Genomic DNA, 20,690 nt, shown 5'->3' with positions numbered 1-20,690 from the left:
GCCCTTTAAGAGCGCCCCCCTCCCGCCAGGGGGCGCCGGGTCCTCCCGCCCTGCGGTCCGCCGCCGGCCCGGCATGCACCACGCCCCCCTCCTCCCCCCTCCCCTCCCCTCCCCTCCCGCCATTGTGCCTGCGCGCGCGGTGCCGCGTGACGCCGGGTTTGGGGGGGGGGGGGGGGAGGAGGAGGAGGAGGGAGCGCGCGCGTGTGTGGGCGCGAGCGCGGCGGGCCCGGGGCCATAGAGACGGGGACCGGAAGAGAGAGGCCAGAGGGGCAGGGAGGGGGGGGAGGGCGGGGAGGGCAGGCGAGGAGGGGGCCGCTCGCCTAGAGCGTCGCCCCCAGCAGCCCCCGCCGCCGCCGGCCCGGAGTCCTCCAAGGCGGCCGCGCCCCGAGCCCCGCTCCCGGACAAAGCCGCCGCTGCCCCGCCCCGCCCCGCCCGCAGCCCCGCCGCGGAGCCGCCATGTCGGCCAGCAGCCTCCTGGAGCAGGTAGGGGCCTCGCCGGCACCCCCCCCCCCCTTCCCCCTTCCCCCCCCCTTTCCCCCCGTAGGAGGCCGCGGCCCGGTGGGGCCTAGCGGCGGCCTCCCCGCGGCGTGGTGCGGCCCGGCCCGGCCCCGCTCACCGGGCTGCGCTGCTCTCTTCTTTCCCGCAGAGACCCAAGGGCCAGGGGAATAAAGGTGAGGGGGTGGGGGGGGAACCGGGGGAGGGGGAACGGGGGGCACCGGAGGGGGTACGGGGGGGAAGGGGAGCACCGGGGGGACCGGAGGGGAACGGGGCCGTGGGGGAGCACCGGGGGGGGGTGACGGGGCCGTGGGGGTGCTGGGAGTAGTGGGGGGGGGGGCCTGGGGCACCGGGGGGTACGGGGGGGTACCGGGGGCATGGGGGGTACGGGGGGGTACGGGGAGAACCGGGGGTACCGGAGGATAACGGGGCCGTGGGGGTACTGGGAGCACTGGGGGGGACCTGGGGTACTGGGGAGTACGGGGGGGCATTGGGGGGTACCGAGAGTACCAGGGGCATGGGGGGTACCGGGAACACCGGGGGATACTGAGAGTACGGGGGGCACCTGGTGGTACTGGGGTTATGGGGGGATACTGGGGGTGTGGGGGGTACCCGGGACACCGGGGGGTGCAGGGGGACACTGGGGGGGTACCGGGGTCTGCTTGGGAGTGGGCGTCCAGTGGGGAACCTCGGGCTCGGGGGGGGCGGCGTGGATGGGAAGCGTTCGGCCAGAACGGCCCCGGGCAGCGTGGCCGTGAGCTGAAGGGTTGGGGGGAGGAGGAAAACCACCCGGGAAAGGAGAAAAGTGCCGTTAAATAAATAAAATAAATGAAATAAAAGCCGGCCCGCTGCAGAAACGTGAAGGCGGTCGCTGTGTGCGGGGCTGGGGGGAAGTTCTCAGGCAGGGGACGTGAGGTGGGGAAGCTCCCGGCCGGTGCTGTGGCAGCAGGGCGGCCTCGTAGTGCCCGGCAGGGCCGCTGGCAGAGCTCCGTAACGCCCGGAATCTCTCCCTCAGTGCAAAACGGCTCCGTGCACCAGAAGGATGGCTTAAACGATGATGACTTTGAGCCCTACTTGAGCCCCCAGGCCAGGCCGGTGAGTAAGAGTACCTGCGGCGGGCAGGAAGCGCCGGGAGCCCGGCGGTTTCCTGCTGCTGCCTGGCTGCCGAGGCAGAGCTGGCATCATCCTCGTGTCTGCCGTCCCCACTGCGTTCTGCTCGCCAGATAACGTGGCTTTTATACCTGCAGCTCTCCAGGCAATAAAAATAAAAAAAAAAATAGCCCAGGGTGGGTGAGGAATAAAGGTGTTAGCAATATTTCGGGGTGTTGGGACCCCCTACGGTTGGATTCAGCTCTTTTTTTTTTTTTAACAGTAGTGATCAACTGTCTCCAAGTTAGCGTTTCTGATCTTTCAGTTTTACTGTTTTGACCTTGTTTCCTTGCTTGTGTGTGGTTCTTTATCCCCTACGAGCAGATGCACTCTGCTGCATTGTGAAACTGCTTCACAAAACGCTGCCGTGCTCTGAAGGCTTTGGGAGGATACTATCGGTGCTCTTATCTCTGCCAAGTAAACTGAAAATGCACGTCGAGGGTTTTCTTTTTTTTTTCTTAAATTTTCACTAAAAAAAAAAAGCCCGCAGAACCTTCTTGTGATAAAAGCTGCGAAGACTTTGTTAGAGCTTGGGTTAAAGTTGGGCTGCAGACTCTGCGACCGGCTTTGGGAAGTCGGCCTTCCCGATGCTTCTCCTCTTCCCGTGTTCCTTCAGATTAGCTCCGTTGTGAACTGGTCTGTCTTAGGAGCAGGAGAGTGACACGCAGCAGATGGAGTTCAGCTGATTAGATGTTACCAGTGAGCATTACGGATAAACATCTGTAGTAAGGCTGGAGCCCTGAGTTCGTTCCCGTGGCTTCTATTCCCTCTCCTGTTGTGATTAGTGAAAATAAGCCGCTTCGGTTCTCCCTTTCTGTGTTTTTCTAATCATATTTACTAGTCAGTGTATTATTTTTTTTCAGATGAAGGTGCCGCATGTTTTGTTGGAACACAGGAACAGGTTTCTAGCCCAGTTAAATATTCAACAGGTATTTTCCTAGTTTCTCTGAAAACGTGAGGCCAAATTCCCTGTAAGTCCCCTTCAGCACTCAGCCTGTCCGTGAAGGTAACTCGCTGCGTTCAGCTCCCTAAAAACTTACAAGCCTGAATTTGAACTGTGTAGGGTGAGAGAGTGTGGTGACTTTTTCAGGCCTTGACTAAAATTAGCTATTTTCCTTGCCCTGTCATTTCATTTAATGGTGGTAGTCTTTTTTCTTTTTTTTTGGCCCCCAAACCAACATCACCAATTTCTAACTTTCTGGACGTGGAAGTATTTCCTACAGAGCACAGTTTTATTTAACTTTCCTAAAAAGCGTGACAGATACTGTAATATTAGAAGCAAAACGATATTTTACTCTATTCTGTGTGCTCGGTACCTATCTGAAAGTTTCTTTTTGTGTCACAAACTGGTAAAATTATTTTTTAAAAGTGAGGAGCTGAACCAGAGCTGTGCCTCTAGAAACTCAGCAGGAGCGAGGTAAAGCCTCTGCGTTAATTTTGAATGAAACTTTAGGTGAGTTTAAGTTGTTGGTTCTTTTTTTTTTTTTTGCTGCGATGCTTGTCGCTTCTTGTCGCCTCTCACCTGTGTCGTGATGCTCCTTATAATAAAAATCCGGAACCCGGGGGTGAGTCTGGAGGTGACTGGAGCTGCTGAGCCAGGCTCCTGATAGAGAAGCAGGAACGTGCGCGCCCCTCTGCTGAAGGTGGGGAAGGGAGCTGAGACTGAGAAACGAATCGAATTCAGCCAACTGCTGCAGCGCGAGCGCTCTGCTTTCTGTGCCCTCCCCACCAGCACGAGGTAACCACGTTGTAAAGTCTCCTGGCCTTTAATTGCAGAGCTGCTGTTTCAGGTGCGACTGTTCCTGCCTCGTCGGCCTGGTACGTGATGTTACTGCGTGTTTTAGAGCTCAGGTACGCGGCCAGTGACTCTTCTTTTTAAAAAAACAGCCCCAAAAGCTGAGCAGCAGCAGTAAATAAGCTCCAGCCTCCGGTCTGAGGCGGAGATGCAGAGGGATAGCGAATTTGAGGAAATAACTGTACGCGAAGTCTTAGTCATCGGAGAGAATTAAAAGCTGATGAGGCTTTATTTGCATGCTAATCAGTGTCAGTTGTGCAAGTGCAGCGCAGCTGAGTGAGGTGCTGCCTGATGGCGAGGCACGGCTGTGGAAATCCAGGCGGTGAGCAGCAGCGGGCCTGTCGCAAACGCACTGAGCTGCCAGCTCTCACCTGCTAATTAGGAGTTGATTAACTCCTCTGCTCCAGCCGTGCTGCGTGAGGCCGGCTGGTGAATATTCTGCGGGTGCTGTTCTAACCTAGGCTGGAGTGGGCCGCCTTCAAGTTCAGCCTCGAGCGGCACACGAGGAAATGTTTTGAGGTGGCAAGGGGCCGGGTGTCCGTGTGGCAGCTGAAGGAGGAGCCTGCAGAGAGGGAGCTGTGCTCTGGCTGCGGGTTCGAGGTGAGGGCAAGGCGCTTCGCTGGTTCAAAATAATTATTTGTGGAGTTCCTTCATTTGCCTTGCAAACTGCCCCGTGGAGTCAGTGCTGCCGTTCGTATTTTTGGACAGATGGAGCCCTCGAGACCGTTGGGTGGTTTGGTTTAGCAGGACCGAGTTCCTCAATTAGTAAAACTGTACCTGGGATAGGAGGTAATTGCGGTGTTAACGTCCTTTCCGGGCCAACAGGCAGGAGTGACGGTCTCTGAGCTTCCATGCGGTCAGACAGTGAAGCAGCACAGAGAGTTTTCTAGTTTTACACAGCGGAACAAACTTTGTCTCTGCAAATGGCTTTAAACTAAACGAGGGGAGGTGTAGATCAGGCGCCAGGAAGCAATTCCTCGCTACGAGGTTTGTGAGGCGCTGGGCGGGCTGCTCAGAGGAGCTGCGGCTGCCCCATCCCTGGAAGAGCTCGAGGCCAGGCTGGATGGGGCTTCGGGCACCCGGGATGCTGGGAGGGGTCCCTGCCCACGGCAGGGGCTGGAACCAGGGACCTCCAGAGGTCCCCTTCCACCCCAAACGCTGTGAAAGCAGGGGTAGTTTAATTCCTATCGATCTGGGGGAAGTTGAGGCTAACCCGGTTAGCCCCAAGCCTGTTGCTTCCATTCAACTTCGTGGAAGGTGCAGCAGCAAAGCTGCTGTTTCTGGAGGGTGCCGGAGCCATCTCGAGAGCCTCCGTGGGTTTGGGCACGGCGTGAAGTCCTGGGGGAGCCGCTTGGCACACGGAAACGTGATTCAACAAAAAACGGAGTAGAGCCTGCCGCAAGCCAAGCTTTTAAATGGGAACCGAGCTTCTCATCTCGTCTGCGTGGGGTTGGCGTGTGAGCTGCTGCGTAGCACCAGGCCGTCTGCACCCAGGTTCAAATTACCAGCTGATAATGTCCATTAGCGTGGCTTTAACAGCTCCCCGGGGCGGGGGGGACGTGGCTTTGAATACGAAATGACAGATGTTGTTCGTGTAAGCAAACCTTAGTCATGTCTGAGAGTTTCCTAATTGTAAAATTAAGCATTTGTTTTCATAACCTAAAGGCTGTTTGGATGTTAAAAGGGAGACCGGAGCACAGAGCTGCTGCTTTCTGCCCTGCAGCCTGCTCGCTCGTCGTGGTCACCACGCGCGAAGGGCTCCCGATGAGGTGTTACTGATCACTCCGCATCTGCAGGTGTTCTTAGTACGTGCTTGCAGCACCGGAGCAGCTGGTGTTTCGAAGATGAGGCATTAAATCCTGGTTTGTTTGCAAGTTCTTGGAACGTTTCAAACTCTGAACGGTTTGAATTGTTGGGATAAAGCAGTGATCCTGGGCGGTAAGTTTAAGGAAGGGACTTGGGCTAGAAGCAGCAAGGGGCATTTGTGATTTCAGCAGCGCCCTTCACCCTGTGTATTCCACTTCTGCCTCCTTCCCCCAAACCCTGCATCAAACAAGCAGCAGAATAAGCTCAGACACGTACGTTCCCAGGTGAGAAAATCCCTGTTTCCAAGCAGATAGGAGAAGCAGAAGGTAACACTTATGCTAGGTAAGATACCGCTTTCGCAGCCCGCGCAGGAGCCCCGAGGCAGCCCGGCGTCCTGTCGGTGCCGTGCAGCAGGAGCGCTGTGTGCTCTCGTCCTAGCAGGAGCTGGTGAAGCCTTCGTGCTTAATCCGTCTGGCAGCGAAGCTGCTGCTGGAGGTGCTTTGGGGCCGGGCTTGTTGTTTGCCTGCCCGGCCCCAGGGCAGGGAGGGTTGGGCACGGGAAGGCGAAACGGCTTTTAGTCCTGGTCCCTGGAAACGTGTTCTGCTCATCCTGACCCTTCAGTGCTTGTTTTTTGTTTGGCAGAACAATGCGTACACTGCGATGTCCGACTCCTACCTACCCAACTACTACAGCCCCTCCATCGGGTTCTCCTACTCCCTGGGCGAGGCTGCCTGGTCCACGGGGGGCGACCCCCCCATGCCCTACCTGACCTCGTACGGACAGCTGAGCAACGGGGAGCCCCACTTCCTCCCCGACGCCATGTTCGGGCAGCCGGGGGCCCTCGGCAGCACCCCGTTCCTCGGGCAGCACGGCTTTAACTTCTTCCCGAGCGGGATCGACTTCTCGGCTTGGGGGAATAACAGTTCTCAGGGACAATCCACTCAGAGCTCCGGCTACAGCAGCAATTACGCCTACGCCCCGAGCTCGCTGGGTGGAGCCATGATCGACGGCCAGTCCGCCTTCGCCAGCGAGACCCTGAACAAGGCTCCGGGCATGAACGCCATCGACCAGGGGATGGCGGCCCTCAAGCTGGGCAGCACGGACGTGGCCAGCGCCGTCCCCAAAGTCGTCGGTTCGGCCGTCGGCAGCGGCTCCATCAGCAGCAACATCGTGGCGCCCGGCGGCTTGCCCCCGGCTACCATCGCTCCTCCGAAGCCCGCCTCCTGGGCCGACATCGCCAGCAAGCCGGCCAAGCAGCAGCCCAAGCTGAAGACCAAGAACGGCATCGCGGGCTCCAGCCTCCCGCCGCCCCCCATCAAACACAACATGGATATCGGGACTTGGGACAACAAAGGGCCCGTGGCGAAAGCCCCCTCGCAGGCTTTGGTCCCCGCCATGGCTCAGCAGCCCCCCCAGGCGTCCCCGCAGCCCGTGGGGCAGCAGATGAGCGGCAGCCCGCCGGTGGCGCAGGCTTCGGCCGGGCAGCAGCAGCAGCAGCCCCAGCCGCTGCCCCCGCCGCAGCCCGCCCCGCTGCCCGTGCCGCAGCAGGCGGCGCAGCCCGCCCGCTGGGTCGCCCCCCGGAACCGCGGCAATGGCTTCGGCCAAAACGGCGCGGAGGGCGGCGGCGGAGCGGGGCAGGCTCAGGCCGGCTCCGGTTCCGCTCCGTCGGAGCCTCACCCGGTCCTGGAGAAGCTGAGGTCCATCAACAACTACAACCCCAAGGATTTCGACTGGAACCCCAAGCACGGGCGGGTGTTCATCATTAAGAGTTACTCCGAGGACGATATCCACCGGTCCATCAAGTACAACATCTGGTGCAGCACGGAGCACGGCAACAAGAGACTGGATGCCGCCTACCGCTCCATGAACGGGAAGGGCCCCGTTTACTTACTGTTCAGCGTCAACGGGAGCGGTCACTTCTGCGGAGTAGCAGAGATGAAATCTGCTGTGGACTACAACACGTGTGCGGGTGTGTGGTCCCAGGACAAGTGGAAGGGACGTTTTGATGTCAGGTGGATTTTTGTGAAGGACGTTCCCAACAGCCAGCTGCGGCACATCCGCCTAGAGAACAACGAGAATAAACCAGTGACCAACTCCAGGGACACTCAGGAGGTGCCTCTGGAAAAGGCTAAGCAGGTGTTGAAAATCATTGCCACCTACAAGCACACCACCTCCATCTTCGATGACTTCTCACACTATGAGAAACGCCAGGAGGAGGAGGAAAATGTCAAAAAGGTAACTCTGTCTGGTGGGGTCCTGTGGGGCGGGAGGCACGGGCTCGTGGGCGAGTTTGGGCATCGGGGGGGCTTTTTGGGGGGGCTTTTCGGCTGGCTGCGTGCTCGCACAGGCAACCTGCTGCCCAAACGGGAGCGAATCTGCTGGCCAAATGGGTGCCAGCGGGGTGCGGGCGGGTGCTGCCAGAACTGGGTGCCACCTGGTGGAGCGGGGTGAGGAACCTCGTGCCGGCCCTGCTCGTGGCCGCCTGCCCTTCGGTTGCTGCAGATCTCGGACTTGCCCCGGCACCGCGTTCCCCACAAAACCCATTTTCACACTGCGGTCAGCTCCCGGGTCGGGATGGCGCAAAGTAAGAGGTCGGGGGGGCTTTGGGGGGCGGCTGGGCTGCGGAGCCGGGGCTTTGGCGGCCCGCCTGACCCACCCCCTGCCCGCCGTGGGGTCGGCGTGTGGCAGATGTTTCCCACCGCTCGCAAAACCTCCGCTTGCAGCAGTTCCTGGCCCTCCCCGGGCAATCCAGGCCTGCGCTTAATTATCCTTCCCGGCAGAAGGCTTTGTCTAATGCCCGACCTAAATCTCCCCCGCAGCGATTTAGGTCCGGGAGCGCTCGTCCTCTCCCGTGGATGCGGTGCAGGTCGTTCTGTTCCTTTGGCAGCGAGGGGTAGGATCTGAAGCCGGTCGGCTGGCGCCGGCACGGCGCGTGGCCGTGCCCTGCCGCGTGGGTCCGCCGCCTCGGGGCCTGCTGTCACCCCCCATTTGTTCACCGGGAGGGCCACAAAACCGGTCCCGAACTCTGGAGCTGGGAGGAAATTCAGTGAGCGGTGAGCCTGGGTGCGCTCGGGTTAGGTTCACCTGCGGCTGAGCCGCTCTGCGGCGGGGATCTGCTGGGATTTGATCGCAGCGGTAATTAAAAACGAGCACCGGCACAGCTCGTGGGGGGCTGCCAAGCCCTCTGGTGGGCTCTGTACCTTCAGTGGGGGGGGAAATCTTCCACCGGCGGCTGGAGAACTGAGGCAGGAGCTGCCACTGCTCACCCCGGCGGTGAACACGTCTGAATTTGTTGTTGTTTTTTACTCGGAGCGTCATCCCCGTAGGCAGCGTCACCGGAGGTGGTCGCGTCTTGGAGCCTCAAGCATTTACGGTGCCCGAAGGAAATCTGTAGGGGAGGAGCGAGTTGCGGGGCACGGGGAGAGAAGGGTTTCTTAATTTTATGTCTGAGCTTGCTCTCTGTGAGAGCCTGGATGCGTTGCGTGACCTCGCAGCCGCGCAGTGTTCGCCTGCTCCCCAGCCTTTTTCTCCTTTATCGGCTGAGGCTGGGAACGCGGTGGGAAACGTGGGCTGTGCGGGGGGAGGTGGGGTCCTCACGCGCCCGGCATCTGACGGTGTGCTGTGAGACAGCAGCGGGGTCGTGGCACGGGGGGGAGCCGGCAGGGGAAGGGCCCAGGAGGCACCGGGGGGGGCAGGGACGGAAAGAAAACTGTCCTGGGGAGATCCGAGGGGGTGGAAAGAAGGAAGAGAACGGTGGGAAGGGGGCCGGGCACGTGGTGTGCTGTTTGCTAGCTTATAATGGCTTGAAAATGAGTAAGATATTAAAAATAGTGACTTGGCAGTTTTCTTTACAATGCAAAACATCTCTGCCCGTCTCTTCAGCTCTACCTTGAAGCCCCCTCCCCAGCAGTCCTTGGGGTGTTTTTTTTGGGGATGCTCCCGCGTATTGGGGTCAAAGCGGCCGCTGGCGGGCGTTGGGCGCCTCCTTCCCGGCGCTGCTGGAGCTGATTTGATGCGGGGCGCCGGTGCAGAAGCGGCCGATTCGGAAATGCTTCATTCCTTCGGAGGGAACTTAGTCACCCCTCCCCGGGATCGGCAGGCGAGGAGGGGTTCGCGAAGTTGCCGTTGGCTTTCTGCCGCTGACTCACCCCGCTGCACGCGGAGGGCCTCTGCCCTGTGACATCCGGCGCGGAGGAAGTGACTGGGTCTGTCTTGCAGCGTTTTGGGTCTGTCTTGCAGCACTTTGACCTCTCGGAGGGCTCCGTGACGCGGCCCCGGGGACGGTTGGGGTTCCAGTGACCGCTGGTGTGTGCCCTCGCCGGGGAGCAGCTGCGGGGTTTTGCGGGGTGGGCGCTGACGGGGACCCCGCAACTGCGGTTGGCCAAAAAATAAAAAAGAAAAAAGAACCAGAAAAAACCCCAGCACCACGCTATGCCTGCCTCGGGACACCTCAGCGAGTCACCTGGAAAAAAAAAGTGATCAGAGCGCGGAGCCGGGGCGGTGGAAAGTTAAAACTGCTCCTGGCTGCGGCGCTGCCTCCCTGCCTGCGGTCTGTCAGGCTGCTTTTGTGTCGGGGAAATCCCGCTGCGAGAGGCTCTTTGTCTCCACCAGCGGCCTTCGGGTGGCGGCGATAGGGTAACGTTCTGCATTCCTCTTCCTCGGAGCTGAAATGTCTCCGCGTTTTGGCTCGGGTTGAGCTCGGAGCGAGCTGCGCTTGTCGCGCTCGGCTTCCAGCTTGCCGAAACCTTTGCCTTGCTGTCAGATTCCCGCTGGCTACCCGAGCAGATGGGCGAGCTCTTGTGCAAGCCTGGGAACTCTCCAGTATCCTTTTCTACATCTCCCTGCTGGAGTCACTGCTCTAGAATTCCCCGAAATAGTCCCAAGAAGTCATACGAAAAATATCTCTCGGGGTTGGTGCTGTTCCCTCCGGCCGGCGAGGGGAGGCTCAGTGGTGGCGGAGACGCTGAAGTCGTGCTCTTGTCCTCGCCTCTGCCCTCGGATCTCTTCCGAGCATCTCGCTTGGCTCTGCTAAACCCGGTTTTTAAAGGGTTCGGGTGTTGGTGCCCAGACGGATGGAGCTGACTGCCGGTGTGACCCTGGCTGGGGCAGCGCAGGACTCCTGGAAAGCCGGCAGCCTTCGTGGCAGGGGGCGTCAGCAGCTCCCTCCCGGGAAGGGTTGCTTTACCCGTGGGAACCGAGCAGCCAGAAAACGTTATTCCATAGCCCTGGGAGCTCCCGGGTATTTCTGGGAGCGTTGCGGCGTGGAGGTTTCAGGCCGTGCTGGACGTGCCGCGGCACTGCAGGGGAGCACCCTGTGTCCGCTGGGAACCCGCGGGGGCACGCTCCCAGGGGCATCGAGCACGGGGCTTTCGTCCCATCGCCGGGACCGGGGGGTGGGGGCCCTGGGGGACTTCCCTTGCGGGTTTTCAGGGATTTGGGGAAGGAAATTGCATGAAGAACGTCCTGTCCCTCCCTGTGCCGGGGTGGCCGGCTGCCCTTGGCTGGTTGGCGTCGAGTCGGGGCGAGCGCTGTGGGCTCGGGTTCCTCGCTGAGGTTGCGCCCCTCGAAACAGAAAGCTCTGGTTGGCGGGGGGGGGGGGGCATTGCTCCCCCAAACGTGCTGCGTTTTGCACGGCAGCCGGCACTGCTGGCTAAAGGAGTTTTAATTGTGGCACGTGGCGCTGCCCCCCGTACCGGTTACGGTGTTAGGGAACCTAAGTGGCGCTGTGCGAGCCTGCCTGACGCGAGCCCGCTGCTTCCCAGCCCTCGTAAGGAGGGAACGCTTCCTGCTGTCTCCTGCAAAGCTCTTAAATTCTTCATTTGTAGCCTCTGAGGGCAGGGAGGAGCAGGCATGTTTTCTGTAGCGTGGGCCTGCGCTTTTCTCCTGCTGGTGGCCCTTGGCCGACGCTGTGCTTGCGTTCGGCTTTGCCGTCTCCCCAGGAGAGCGTTTCTGACTGCAGGGGAAGCAAAGATTCGGTTCGTGGACGCTGCCCGTGCAGGCACAGCCAGCCGTGACGGCAAGGGGACGCTGCTTGCACTCGCCTGGTCCCTTTTACCCAGTGATCCCCAGGCCGTTTGCTCTTTCTGCTCCAAATCCTGACCCCAGTGAAGGGTTTTTAGCTGCTGTACGTACCGGGACAGGCAGCGAGCGCCCTTCGCTGCTCGGTAACGCGCCTTGTTTCTCCTGGCTTAGTCCCAGCCTTCCCAGCCCTGTGCGTGTGTGTCCGTGCTCGTGTTTGTTGTGCTCAGTAACGGAGCGAACGTAACCCGTGCTGCTTATCCTAGCAGTTTGTTACTCCCTGTTTGACGCAAGCAGTGCTTTGTGCTTAAATACCTGTCGGCAGCACTATGGAGCACTCAGCGGCGTTCTCCCGTAGCTCGGTTATGCGTTAGCTTTGCTTAGAGGCGGTAGAAAACGGGAGGGGAAGGCTCAGCTCTCCCCTCTGCTCTGCTTCCCGCTGGGGGACGGGGCGCTTCTCCCTCAGCCCTGAACCAGGAGCAGCCGGGAGCCATTTCCCTGCAACAAGGGGGGGAAAAGAGCGAGCCTGTTCCAGCTCCCGACTCCGTTAACGTCGCGTTGGCGCTCTGAGGCAGCAGAGGGTCGGCGTGTCGCTTCTGAAGGCGGGGAGAGGAGCCGTCGAGGGCCGGTAATCGGATTGAGAGCCTTCTGTCTCCAGGTCAGCGGGCCACGGGATGGATGGTGCTGGCCTCTGACAGCCACGGCCTCCTCTTGGAGTCCTCTCGGAGTCCGCTCGGAGCCTGCGTGCTGTGGGCAGGGCTGCTCGCTCCTTCCCGTCCCCCCGCTCCAGGCTGCTTCGCCTGGCTCCGAGCTGCAGGATGCCCCGACCTGATCCTCCTACCAAGGTGTGAAGTGCTTCCGTCAGGAACGCAATGATTTCAAGAGGTGGGCTTGAGGAAAAAAGACGTCTTTCCTCCTTCAGCGACTGAGCCGGGCTGCGCGTGGCTGGCGAATTCCCTGGGAGCTGCGAGGAGGGAGCGTGCGAGACGTCGGTGCTGGTGGCTTTCTTCAAGTGCTGTGAGTAAGGTGCTGGCACCGAGGTCAACAGCCACTGACACAGGCCTTGTGGTTCAGGTTATCTTATTAACAGCTGCTTTTCCCTAAAAGCAGCTCAGTTTGAAGCCGAGCGCTCATCAGCTCTCGTTTAATGACAGCCCCGTGCACTGGGCATGGCTCTGCTCTGCTGCCTGGGCTTTCTGCCTGGTGCAGAGGTGCAAGGTCACAAGACATCACCTAGAGCTGACCGGGATCCTGGGAGACTCCTTGTGGCAGCGCAGGACATCAAGAGCAGCTTTGTGCACAAAGTTAGTGGGAAAATTGTAATGCTGCAGCACTTCTGCCTGCAAGGAGTCACTTCTCTTTTGCGTTACGTGACCGGTGCTTAGCTGGAAGGCACCGTGTTTGGTGCCGTGTGACCATTTGAGATGCAATTATTTGAGCCCTCTTATTTTCCTGTACATTCCCGTTTGTACCTGGTAGTGGCTGGGCTGTCCTGGGGCTTTACGGGCTCCTAAACCGATTCCTTCGTGGTGCGTGCCGAGTGAACCAGCGCCGCCCTGCTCGTGCTGTGGCAGAATTGTCCGAGGCAGCCTCTGCTCAGGAGGGCTGCTCTTACCTCTGGGATAACCTCTGTGGGATAACCTCTGTCCTTACCCGGCTGGGACAGAGCCCCTTGGAGCTCCTTCCAGCGACGAGCTGCTTAATGGGCGCATACGTCCTGTGATTGGCCCTCTGAGCAGCTCGTAGGAAAGCACTGGGGTTTTGCAAGCCGTTCTCTAGGAAGAGCTTGGAAATGGAGCCTGTTTCTGGTTCCATACCACTAGAGTTGTTTTATTAAAAGGACAATGCTGAGGGTTTTTTCCCTGTGGTTAACAGCAGAGTTGTTTCTTACAATGCAATATTGGCTGGGAAGACTTGAGACAAGATCTAACTGCAGCTTTGTCTCATTTCTCGTCTTGAAACTAAAACAGTGGGATTTTTTCCTGTTCCACGTGCATCGGTACGCACAGGGAAGGTTCTGTTCTCCCAGCTCTGTTACTTGTGATTCGATGTCACCTCCTGTAAAACCTTCAGAGAACTTCTAATTGCGTGATGATAATGAAGATACCGCAAAGTCCCGACCATCGCTCAACCTTCAGGCTGCTGTAAGCCAGCCAGAGTTTGCGTTCAGCGGATGCGAATGCTGTGCTCCTGGTGAGTTTAAGGAAAAAAAACGGAAAATACCAACAGTTGAAGTCTCAAACCGCTCCGGTGAGTGGTGCTGCGTGCTCCCCTTCAAGCAGCGATGAGACGAAGACGCAGAGAAGGCTGTAGGTGGCTCGTCCGTGCGTGTGTCTGCAGCCTTCATCGCTTGGCACGTGAGGAAGCGAGCGTCTTCATCGGGGCGTGCAAGGTGGCTGACCTGCGGCTCTGCTGGATGTGCGGAGGCGTTCCTCGAGCCTTCTTGCTCTTTTTCCAGGTAGTGAGCTCTGCGGGCAGCTAACGGTGACGTGGTCGGGAGCAAATGGCTGTTAGGACAGCGCAAGCACGTGTTTAGCCGTCTCTGAAGGCTCCCCTCGCCTTTAGCAGCTTGTACCTCAGGAGTTACTGGGCCCAGGGTTTGTATCCCCGTCTCTAACTGCTAATGGCTTTTCTTGTCCCGTGCTCCGACGCCGCCTTTGAGCATCCTCAGGATGCTGCGGCAGCAAGTTCTTCAGCGTAATGGTGCTCTGGGAAGAAGCGCGTCCTCTTGCTTTGCTTTGAATCGGCCACGTGCTGGCCTCCCGTGATAGCGCCTCGTCCTCGTGCCGGAGGAGACGCTGAAAGCAGATCTCAGCTCTGCTCTCACATCCCCATTCGGCCTTCCCTTCTCCAGGAGCGGGAGCTGCAGCCCAGTGGCTCTGCAGGTAGAAACTTTCCTGCCCTTCTGCTTGTCCCTGCTGCCCTTGTCGAACCCTTTTCCAGCTCTCCCGCGGAGGTGGAGAGGAGCAGGCGCTGCTCCGGACCGAGGTGCAGCTCGGCTCGTGGCGAGGCACGGCGATAAGGTCTGTTTGAATCGCGTTTGCTCTGACTGTGGGTGTCTCCCCAGCGTTAGGGATCAAACCTTGCTTCTGATCGTTAGTGGCCAGCTTGCAGCCCGTGGCTGTGGGGTTAGGGCAGTGTTTGTTCCCACGTGCGTCATTCGGGTTACCTCAGCCACGCAGACCGAATTCACTGCGGCGTTCAGCTGGTTTTTGTCACGAGGCCCTCCACTTCTTCGCACTTGGCTGCTGTTTTTATTACCCGGGATGGAACAGCATCAGCAGTAAACTTGGTCGCTTCATTATTCGCTCCCTCCCCTATTTTTTTTTCAGGACTATTTTGAACCACAGATTTCAGCGAAGCTCCCCAGGTTCTCTGCACGAGGTTATTCAGTCCTTACCGTGACGCTCGCACGGTGTGACAGAGGGTAGAAGAAGTGAGTTAGCGAAGGGTTTGAACCGTCCAGGTGGGAGTCCTGCCCCTTCTGAAGGGGTACGGGGCACTCGTTTTCTGGTGCTGATCCTCGTTGTGTGAGCTGTGGTTGTAGAGGAGCTGAAGTCATGAAACGCTTCATGTGAACCCAAATGAGGAGGAACACGAGTTTGTTTTAAAAAAAAAAAAAACAACAAAAATCACCTTATTGTGGCTGGTGTGGATGGGAGCTTTGGCGCAGAGCTCGCTGAGCCTCTGTGAGCGCTGTGGGACGCCGTTTGCGTGAACTTTGTTGTTACCTGTTCCCGTTCCTTCCGTCTGTGCCGTTACTTCCCCGCTCCGCAGGGTTTCTGCGTGGCAGATAGGTCAGAGCCGAGCTCCCTGAGCCCCGGTGGGGAAACTGGAGCTGCACGCGAGAAGCGCTGGTGTGCCCAAAGCAGCCGGCCGCAGAGAAAGGTGGCAGGCTCCCCACCCCGGTACTGACGGGGAGCGGTGAGGGTGCCCTGGAAGAGCACGAGGCAGATTTCTGTCCTTCCCAGCGCCTCGACGGGATCTGCGCGGCTGCCGCCTGCGCCCCCAAGCCAGCGGGAGCCCGCTCACCCCTGCTGTCCTTTCAGCAAGGAGAGCCTCGTCCTCTGCAGTCGGTTGCATCAGGTGTAAAGAGGCCTGGAAAGATCCTGGGGAGCAGCGGCGCCTGTAGGTAGGAGAGGAGACCCCGCAGGGTCTGGGCGCAGTTGGTGTCCCTGCTCGGCTCGTGCGTTCCCAGCGATGCCGGTTCCCTTCTTTTAGGGGTTGTGTGGATGCTGGGTTTTGCTCCCGTAGGTTTCTTGTGGGTTCTTAGCTGCAAAGCAGGAGGTCGTCGCCTGCTCTGGCAAGGAATTGCTTTTATTTGCAGACCTCGCCTTGTCTCTCCTGGTGGTGAGCCCCTGGGTGACCAGGAGGTAGGTGCAGCCTTCTGGAAGCTGAGCGGTGTCCCTGATGTTAGCCCCTTCCGTGGGGGACGGCTTTTAACGCCCACAGCAGGAAAACATCATGTTTGGTTTGTAAATCAGGACCGGAGGCTGTTTGCGGAGCGGATAAGCCCTGCAGAAGCGAAGCCTCATCCGTGGCTGTGCTGTCTGCGGCCGTGCCTCGGGCCGATCCTGCCGGGACGGCCGCGCTGGGCAGGTCTGAGGCAGCAGAGGGCCGTGAGTCCTCGCGTCTGAGCCAAGCCAGCAGCCTGCCTCGGGGACAGGCCCCTGGAAATCGCGCTTGGCGTCACGTTACCTCGCCGGGATCGTGTCCAGGGTGCGAGAGGAGAGCTGGGAAACCCAAACTCTGTGCCACTGCAGCGAGAGGCATGGGCTGCTGGAGACGTTGGGCAAGGTGCAGGAGCTCGGGGGGAGCTGTGTGGGTCTCTGGGGGCTGGCATTTGCCTGCTGGGTTTGGGTGCTATCAGCTCTGGGTGCAGGCTCCTGAGCCTTCTGTTGGTGCTGGCTCCCCGCAGCGGGGCTGGCTGGGATCCGTCCTCAGCCTGCGCCACTCGCTCCTTCGGCCGGTGGCATCGCTGCGTGCCTCCGGGGACTTTGCCATGCGCCCCAAGTGGGTTAAGCAGGGTGACGCCGGAGGGCTTCTGCTTAACCAGAGCTCGATGCCTGCGAGCCCCGCGTTGCTGTGTGGGTGTCAGCGCCCGGCGTGAGCCACGGCAGCCGCTTCCCACTCATCCCCGATCCCTTTTGCACTCTGGTCGCCGAGGGGTTGGCTGGAGGGAGGCAGGAGTCTGCCCGTGCTCGTGTCTTTCCCCTGCTCCTCCTGTTCAAAGCAGCGAGGTGACAGCCCAGCTCTGCCAAAAGGCAGCCGGAGAGAACACGAAGCTTTCGGGGGGATCTCTGCCCTCCGTGGATGTCCTACGAGCTCAGAGCCCTGCACGCGTGGCTGCTGCCTGCAGTGCCTCCTGCTGGGCGTCCCTGCCGGCACCGTGCCCTCGGCGTTGGATCCGCAACGCTGCTGCCCTGCGGTACCCGTCCCGGTGGTGTGTCTGCGGCACAGGGCTGCGGGTGCTGCCAGAGGCGGAGGTAGGAGGAGGTGGTGGTAGGAGGTGGTGGTTCTGCACGGCGCCGGGCCGGTGTTGAGCAGCAGGAGGCTTCGAAATGGAACACCGGGCTGAGGAAGAACCGTGCTGTAATCCGCCCCGAAACGAAGGTGCTCGGGCACGTCCCCGCTCCCTGCTCCAGCCTGGAGGCACGGGGACCTCTGGCTGAGCCCTTTCCAAGGGGCTGTCCTCTGCCGTTGAGAAGTCGGGCTTTTAGGAGCCGTTTATTTGAGAGCTGCCCCACGCTGTCGGCGTGCCCTGGCCTCAGGGCTGGCCACCAACTTCACCCGCTCCTCCTTCGGGAGGCCGGTGGCGTTGGCTCCAGCAGCTGCGGCTCCTTCCGAAGCCGTGCGTCACGCCGCCGCCCGTCCTCTTAGCGCGGCGGGGACGGAGCAGGGCTGGCGCCTCTGAGCACCGTGGGGAAAGCCACAAACAGAGCCGTCCTCCTTCATGATCGGGACCGGTTCTGCTCACCGCCGCGGTACTTTTATTTTTGCTGTTGGGTGCCGGCGTTTGTCAGCAGCACGTGGCACCTGCAGGAGGTTCGGGCAGCCGTGCCAGAGCAGAACAGAGTGAAGTTGACTTGGGCGGTGCAAATATTCTTGGAGAGCGTGTGCTGGAGTCTAGCCCCTCTCTCTGGCAGGTCTTCTGTGCACGGTGTTGCGGTGGGCTGGCTTCCCCCGTGCTCAGGGAGGGCAGCGGGGCGCAGAGCAGCCCCAGCACCCATCAGCCCACGCAGAGGAGCTGCAGCTGGAGCCTCCTTGGGCGCTGCCAGCTCCTGGCGCGAGGTATTGCTTCGAGCTGGACGCAGGGCTCCCTTCTGGGGGGAAGCTTTCCAGTGACGGGTGGCCGCCCAGGATCGAAGCTCCCAGCAGCCGAGCTCTCACCGGATTCAGCAGAGCCACGATTCCTTCCAGCAACCCGCCTGCTTCCACCGAGAGCCGGGTGCTGCCCAGGGAGGTGAGCGGGGCACCCCGGTCACCGAGCTCCCTCCTCTCTGAGCGAGGCAGGCTCACGCCGAGGGATGCCCAAATCAAATCACCTTGTTCGGCCAGCAGGCACCTCCTGGAGGTGTTCGAGGTGGCAGGGACGGGCTTGGCATCCCTCGGGTGGGGACTGGTTTGGGCGGGAGGTGCTCGCTGAGCGCCGGAGCCAGAGCCAAGGTGCTCGGGTGCCCTTCCCGCAAGGGGCTGCGCTCGGAGGAGGTGCGGCTGAGGGGCAGGGAGGAGCACCCGGGAGGCTCCTCGAGCTGCTGACGGGTTTTCTTTTGGAGGTGGTGTCTGGGAACAACGCGTTGAAGGTGGGCTGGGCGGCACCTCTTAATCCCTTGGGATAGTCCGGAGCCGCTTGTGCACGAAGCTGCTGGGTTTGGCTCGGCTCTAGCCCAGCAGAGACGGTGACACGGGGCGTTCTGCCTAGCAGGTGACGCGGTGACCTCGGTGTCTGGTGTATTCGGTGCCGTGCTACCCCTTTGGCACGGTGCGCGTGTTCGGATGGGGTTTGTGTCTGTGCGTCCAGTGCTGGAGGAGAGATGCAGGCGGTGGGAGAGCCTCCAGCCCGCTAAACACCGGGGGAACCGGGCAAAGGCAGCGCTCCAGGCCCCCCAAAAGCTGCTCCCCTGCAGCGTGGCGCTGGGCTTCGCCTCGGCGCCGGCTCCTTGCTCGGTGTCCTGCAGCGCCCGGGAGGCCGGGAGCTTTCTGTCACCCCTCTCCCAGCCCTCACCGGTGGCAGCCGCGACTCCAGCAGTCGCCTCGACCGACCTGCTCCCTCCTTCGCCAGTCCTTCCTTGGTTCGTCCGTCGCTCCTTAATTCCCTCGTTCCTCAGCTGAACGTGGAGAGAAGCCCGTCGCGGGGGGGTCCCAGAGTTCTGCCGTCTGGAGGACGCTGCCGGGAGGATCCCCGCGGGGGGGGCAGGCGATGAGCTGGTGGCCCCGAGCCCCCGCGCGCCTCCTGCCAGCGACCGCCGCGTCCCTGCCGTGTGTTGAAATGCTGATGTGTGAAACCAGTGACTCAAACTGCTTTCTCACTCGGCCCTGGTGGTTTTGTAAGAGCTGCTCAGCTAACACAGTCTCTTTCTTTCTTTTTTTTTTTCTTTGCTTTTGCAGGAACGCCAAGGCCGTGTCAAGTAAAAGACCGTTCCTCCCCCAGAGACTGCAGCAGAGGTTGCATCCCGGCTATCTCTCGGAGAGAGAAGGAAAGAGCAAAAACATCCCAGAGAGAATTAGGACTTCTTTTTTTTTCTTAATTTCATTGACTTCAAAGTGACTCTTACAAACTTGCAGTTTAAAAAAAAAAAAAAGTATTGGAATTTCACAAGACATAGGACTTAAAAAAAATAATAATAATAAAAAAAACAACAAAAAAAATCCCTTCTAGGTAGAGCATAGGTAAAAAAAACTGTTCCCTTTCTTTTGGCTTTGGTTGTGATTTTGGAGCATACGCTTTGTTTTTTGTCTTTTTACTATGTTTTTTTCGGATTTTTCAAGTCCGTAAGTGGCATATGCCTTTTTTCTCTAATTTTTAAACCCCGCTGCTTCCCTTCCTTCCACCCCCTCGCGCCTCCTTCCCCTGGTTTTGACATTTGCACTTGGAACACCGAGTTGTGACATCCACCGCAGAAAGTGGAGTAACTTTTTTCTTTTCTCCCCCGCCCCTGCCCCCGGCCTGGAAGAGGAGGGATCCGACGAGGAAGTTGGGGTTTTGGCCTAAGAAGAATTGAGCAGAAATTGTCCACGAGGTTGTGTCTTAAAGGTGGTTCATTTTTCGCTGACCCTTTGTTACTCGAAAGTCAAGTACTAGGAGTCCTAAGAGATGTTCTGTTCTTGTGCATTATACGGATTACAGATTAAGTCTGGGTTAATTTGATTTGAAAGCTGAGAACAGCGGCAAAAAAAAACTTGTTTTATTTACAGGAAAGTGAAGTTTGGACAAAAAAAAAAAAGAAATATTGTAAAATGTGTAGTGAATATGTTTCTTCAGTTTCTTGTTAAGCCAATGAGGAATGGGCGTTGCCTTTCTTTTCACCATTAATCACTTCTCAATAATAAACGTGAGATCCTGTTGAGCATCACTGGTGTCTGCTGCTCACTTTGGCGCTCCCACCTCTGATTTTTTTCCCCCTCTTTTGCTCTGCAACTTGGGGTTTGCTGCTGCATCGTTCCCTGACAGCTTGTGGTGCTGAGCCCGGTGGGCGCGGGGTCTCCACCTTGCTCCCCGCACACGGGGATCGCTTCCCAAGCCCTGCTCCCTCCTGGGCAGGAGGATGTTTGGGTCTGGGGCTGCCTTTTCTTGGGATTGTGCTTGCTGCCTGCCCTCCCCAGTGTGAGCCGTGCCTTACTGCTGGGATTTGTTCCCGTTCCAGGGGTAGGCTGGGGATCACCCCGCTCCTTCCAGCTACGCCCCGTGCAGCCACCCGCTCCCCTCTCCCCGCGGAACAGAGCTCGAGGTCAGGAAATCGAAAATCCCCATTTTCTTCTTCTGCCAGCTGGGAGGAATAAAAGGCACAGCCACATCTGCTGCCCGGGCTGGTAACAGTGCGTTAATTGGCAGGGGTTAACGGGCTGTCTCGGGGGAAGGCGCGCTGCCCTGAAGAGCAGCGGTCGGGGAGCAGCTGGAGCCGGCCGCCTGCCTGCGCTGCTCCTCCTGGCACCCCTGCTCCAGCCCCGGCTGTGCTCACGGACGAGCATCAGGGTTTTTTGGGTTAATTTTTTGGGATATATTCTTGCTTTGGACTAAATCTGGCTCCCCAGAGCCCTGTCCCTTTCCTGTTTTCTGCTCTTATCGCCCAGAGCCAGCGGTGCCGTGGCCGTCTGCGTTTTGGGGGTTTTCTCGTGCCTTCCCTCCAGAGGAATTTCAGTCTCCGTGGTTCTTTGCTTGCTTTTCCTCCCCAAGCTGGCTGAAGGTGCAGAATCCCTGGTGGTGTCC

The 20,690-nt window shown here is 59.3% G+C and overlaps 1 protein-coding gene across 1 annotated transcript; it reads left to right on the top strand.

Moving 5' to 3' along the window:
* Positions 1-164: 164 nt before the first annotated feature.
* On the top strand, positions 165-19,836 carry YTHDF2 (YTH N6-methyladenosine RNA binding protein F2). The gene is made up of 5 exons (XM_080566641.1): positions 165-483; positions 647-671; positions 1,511-1,590; positions 5,888-7,480; positions 18,872-19,836. The coding sequence occupies exons 1-5, from the start codon at positions 457-459 to the stop codon at positions 18,893-18,895; spliced, it is 1,749 nt and encodes a 582-aa protein (XP_080422767.1). The 5' UTR covers positions 165-456; the 3' UTR covers positions 18,896-19,836.
* Positions 19,837-20,690: the final 854 nt, after the last annotated feature.

The sequence above is a fragment of the Anser brachyrhynchus genome (assembly GCF_964034855.1).
Source record: "Anser brachyrhynchus genome assembly, chromosome: 24".
Lineage (NCBI taxonomy): Eukaryota > Metazoa > Chordata > Aves > Anseriformes > Anatidae > Anser > Anser brachyrhynchus.
This window is presented reverse-complemented; position numbering and strand designations above follow the sequence as displayed.

Excerpts from the sequence above, each read along its gene's own strand:
- YTHDF2 (XM_080566641.1), top strand. The coding sequence starts at position 457 with ATGTCGGCCAGCAGCCTCCTGGAGCAG. Across the intron at positions 484-646 it reads CCAGCAGCCTCCTGGAGCAG|AGACCCAAGGGCCAGGGGAA; the intron begins GTAGGGGCCTCG and ends TCTTTCCCGCAG. Across the intron at positions 672-1,510 it reads CAAGGGCCAGGGGAATAAAG|TGCAAAACGGCTCCGTGCAC; the intron begins GTGAGGGGGTGG and ends TCTCTCCCTCAG.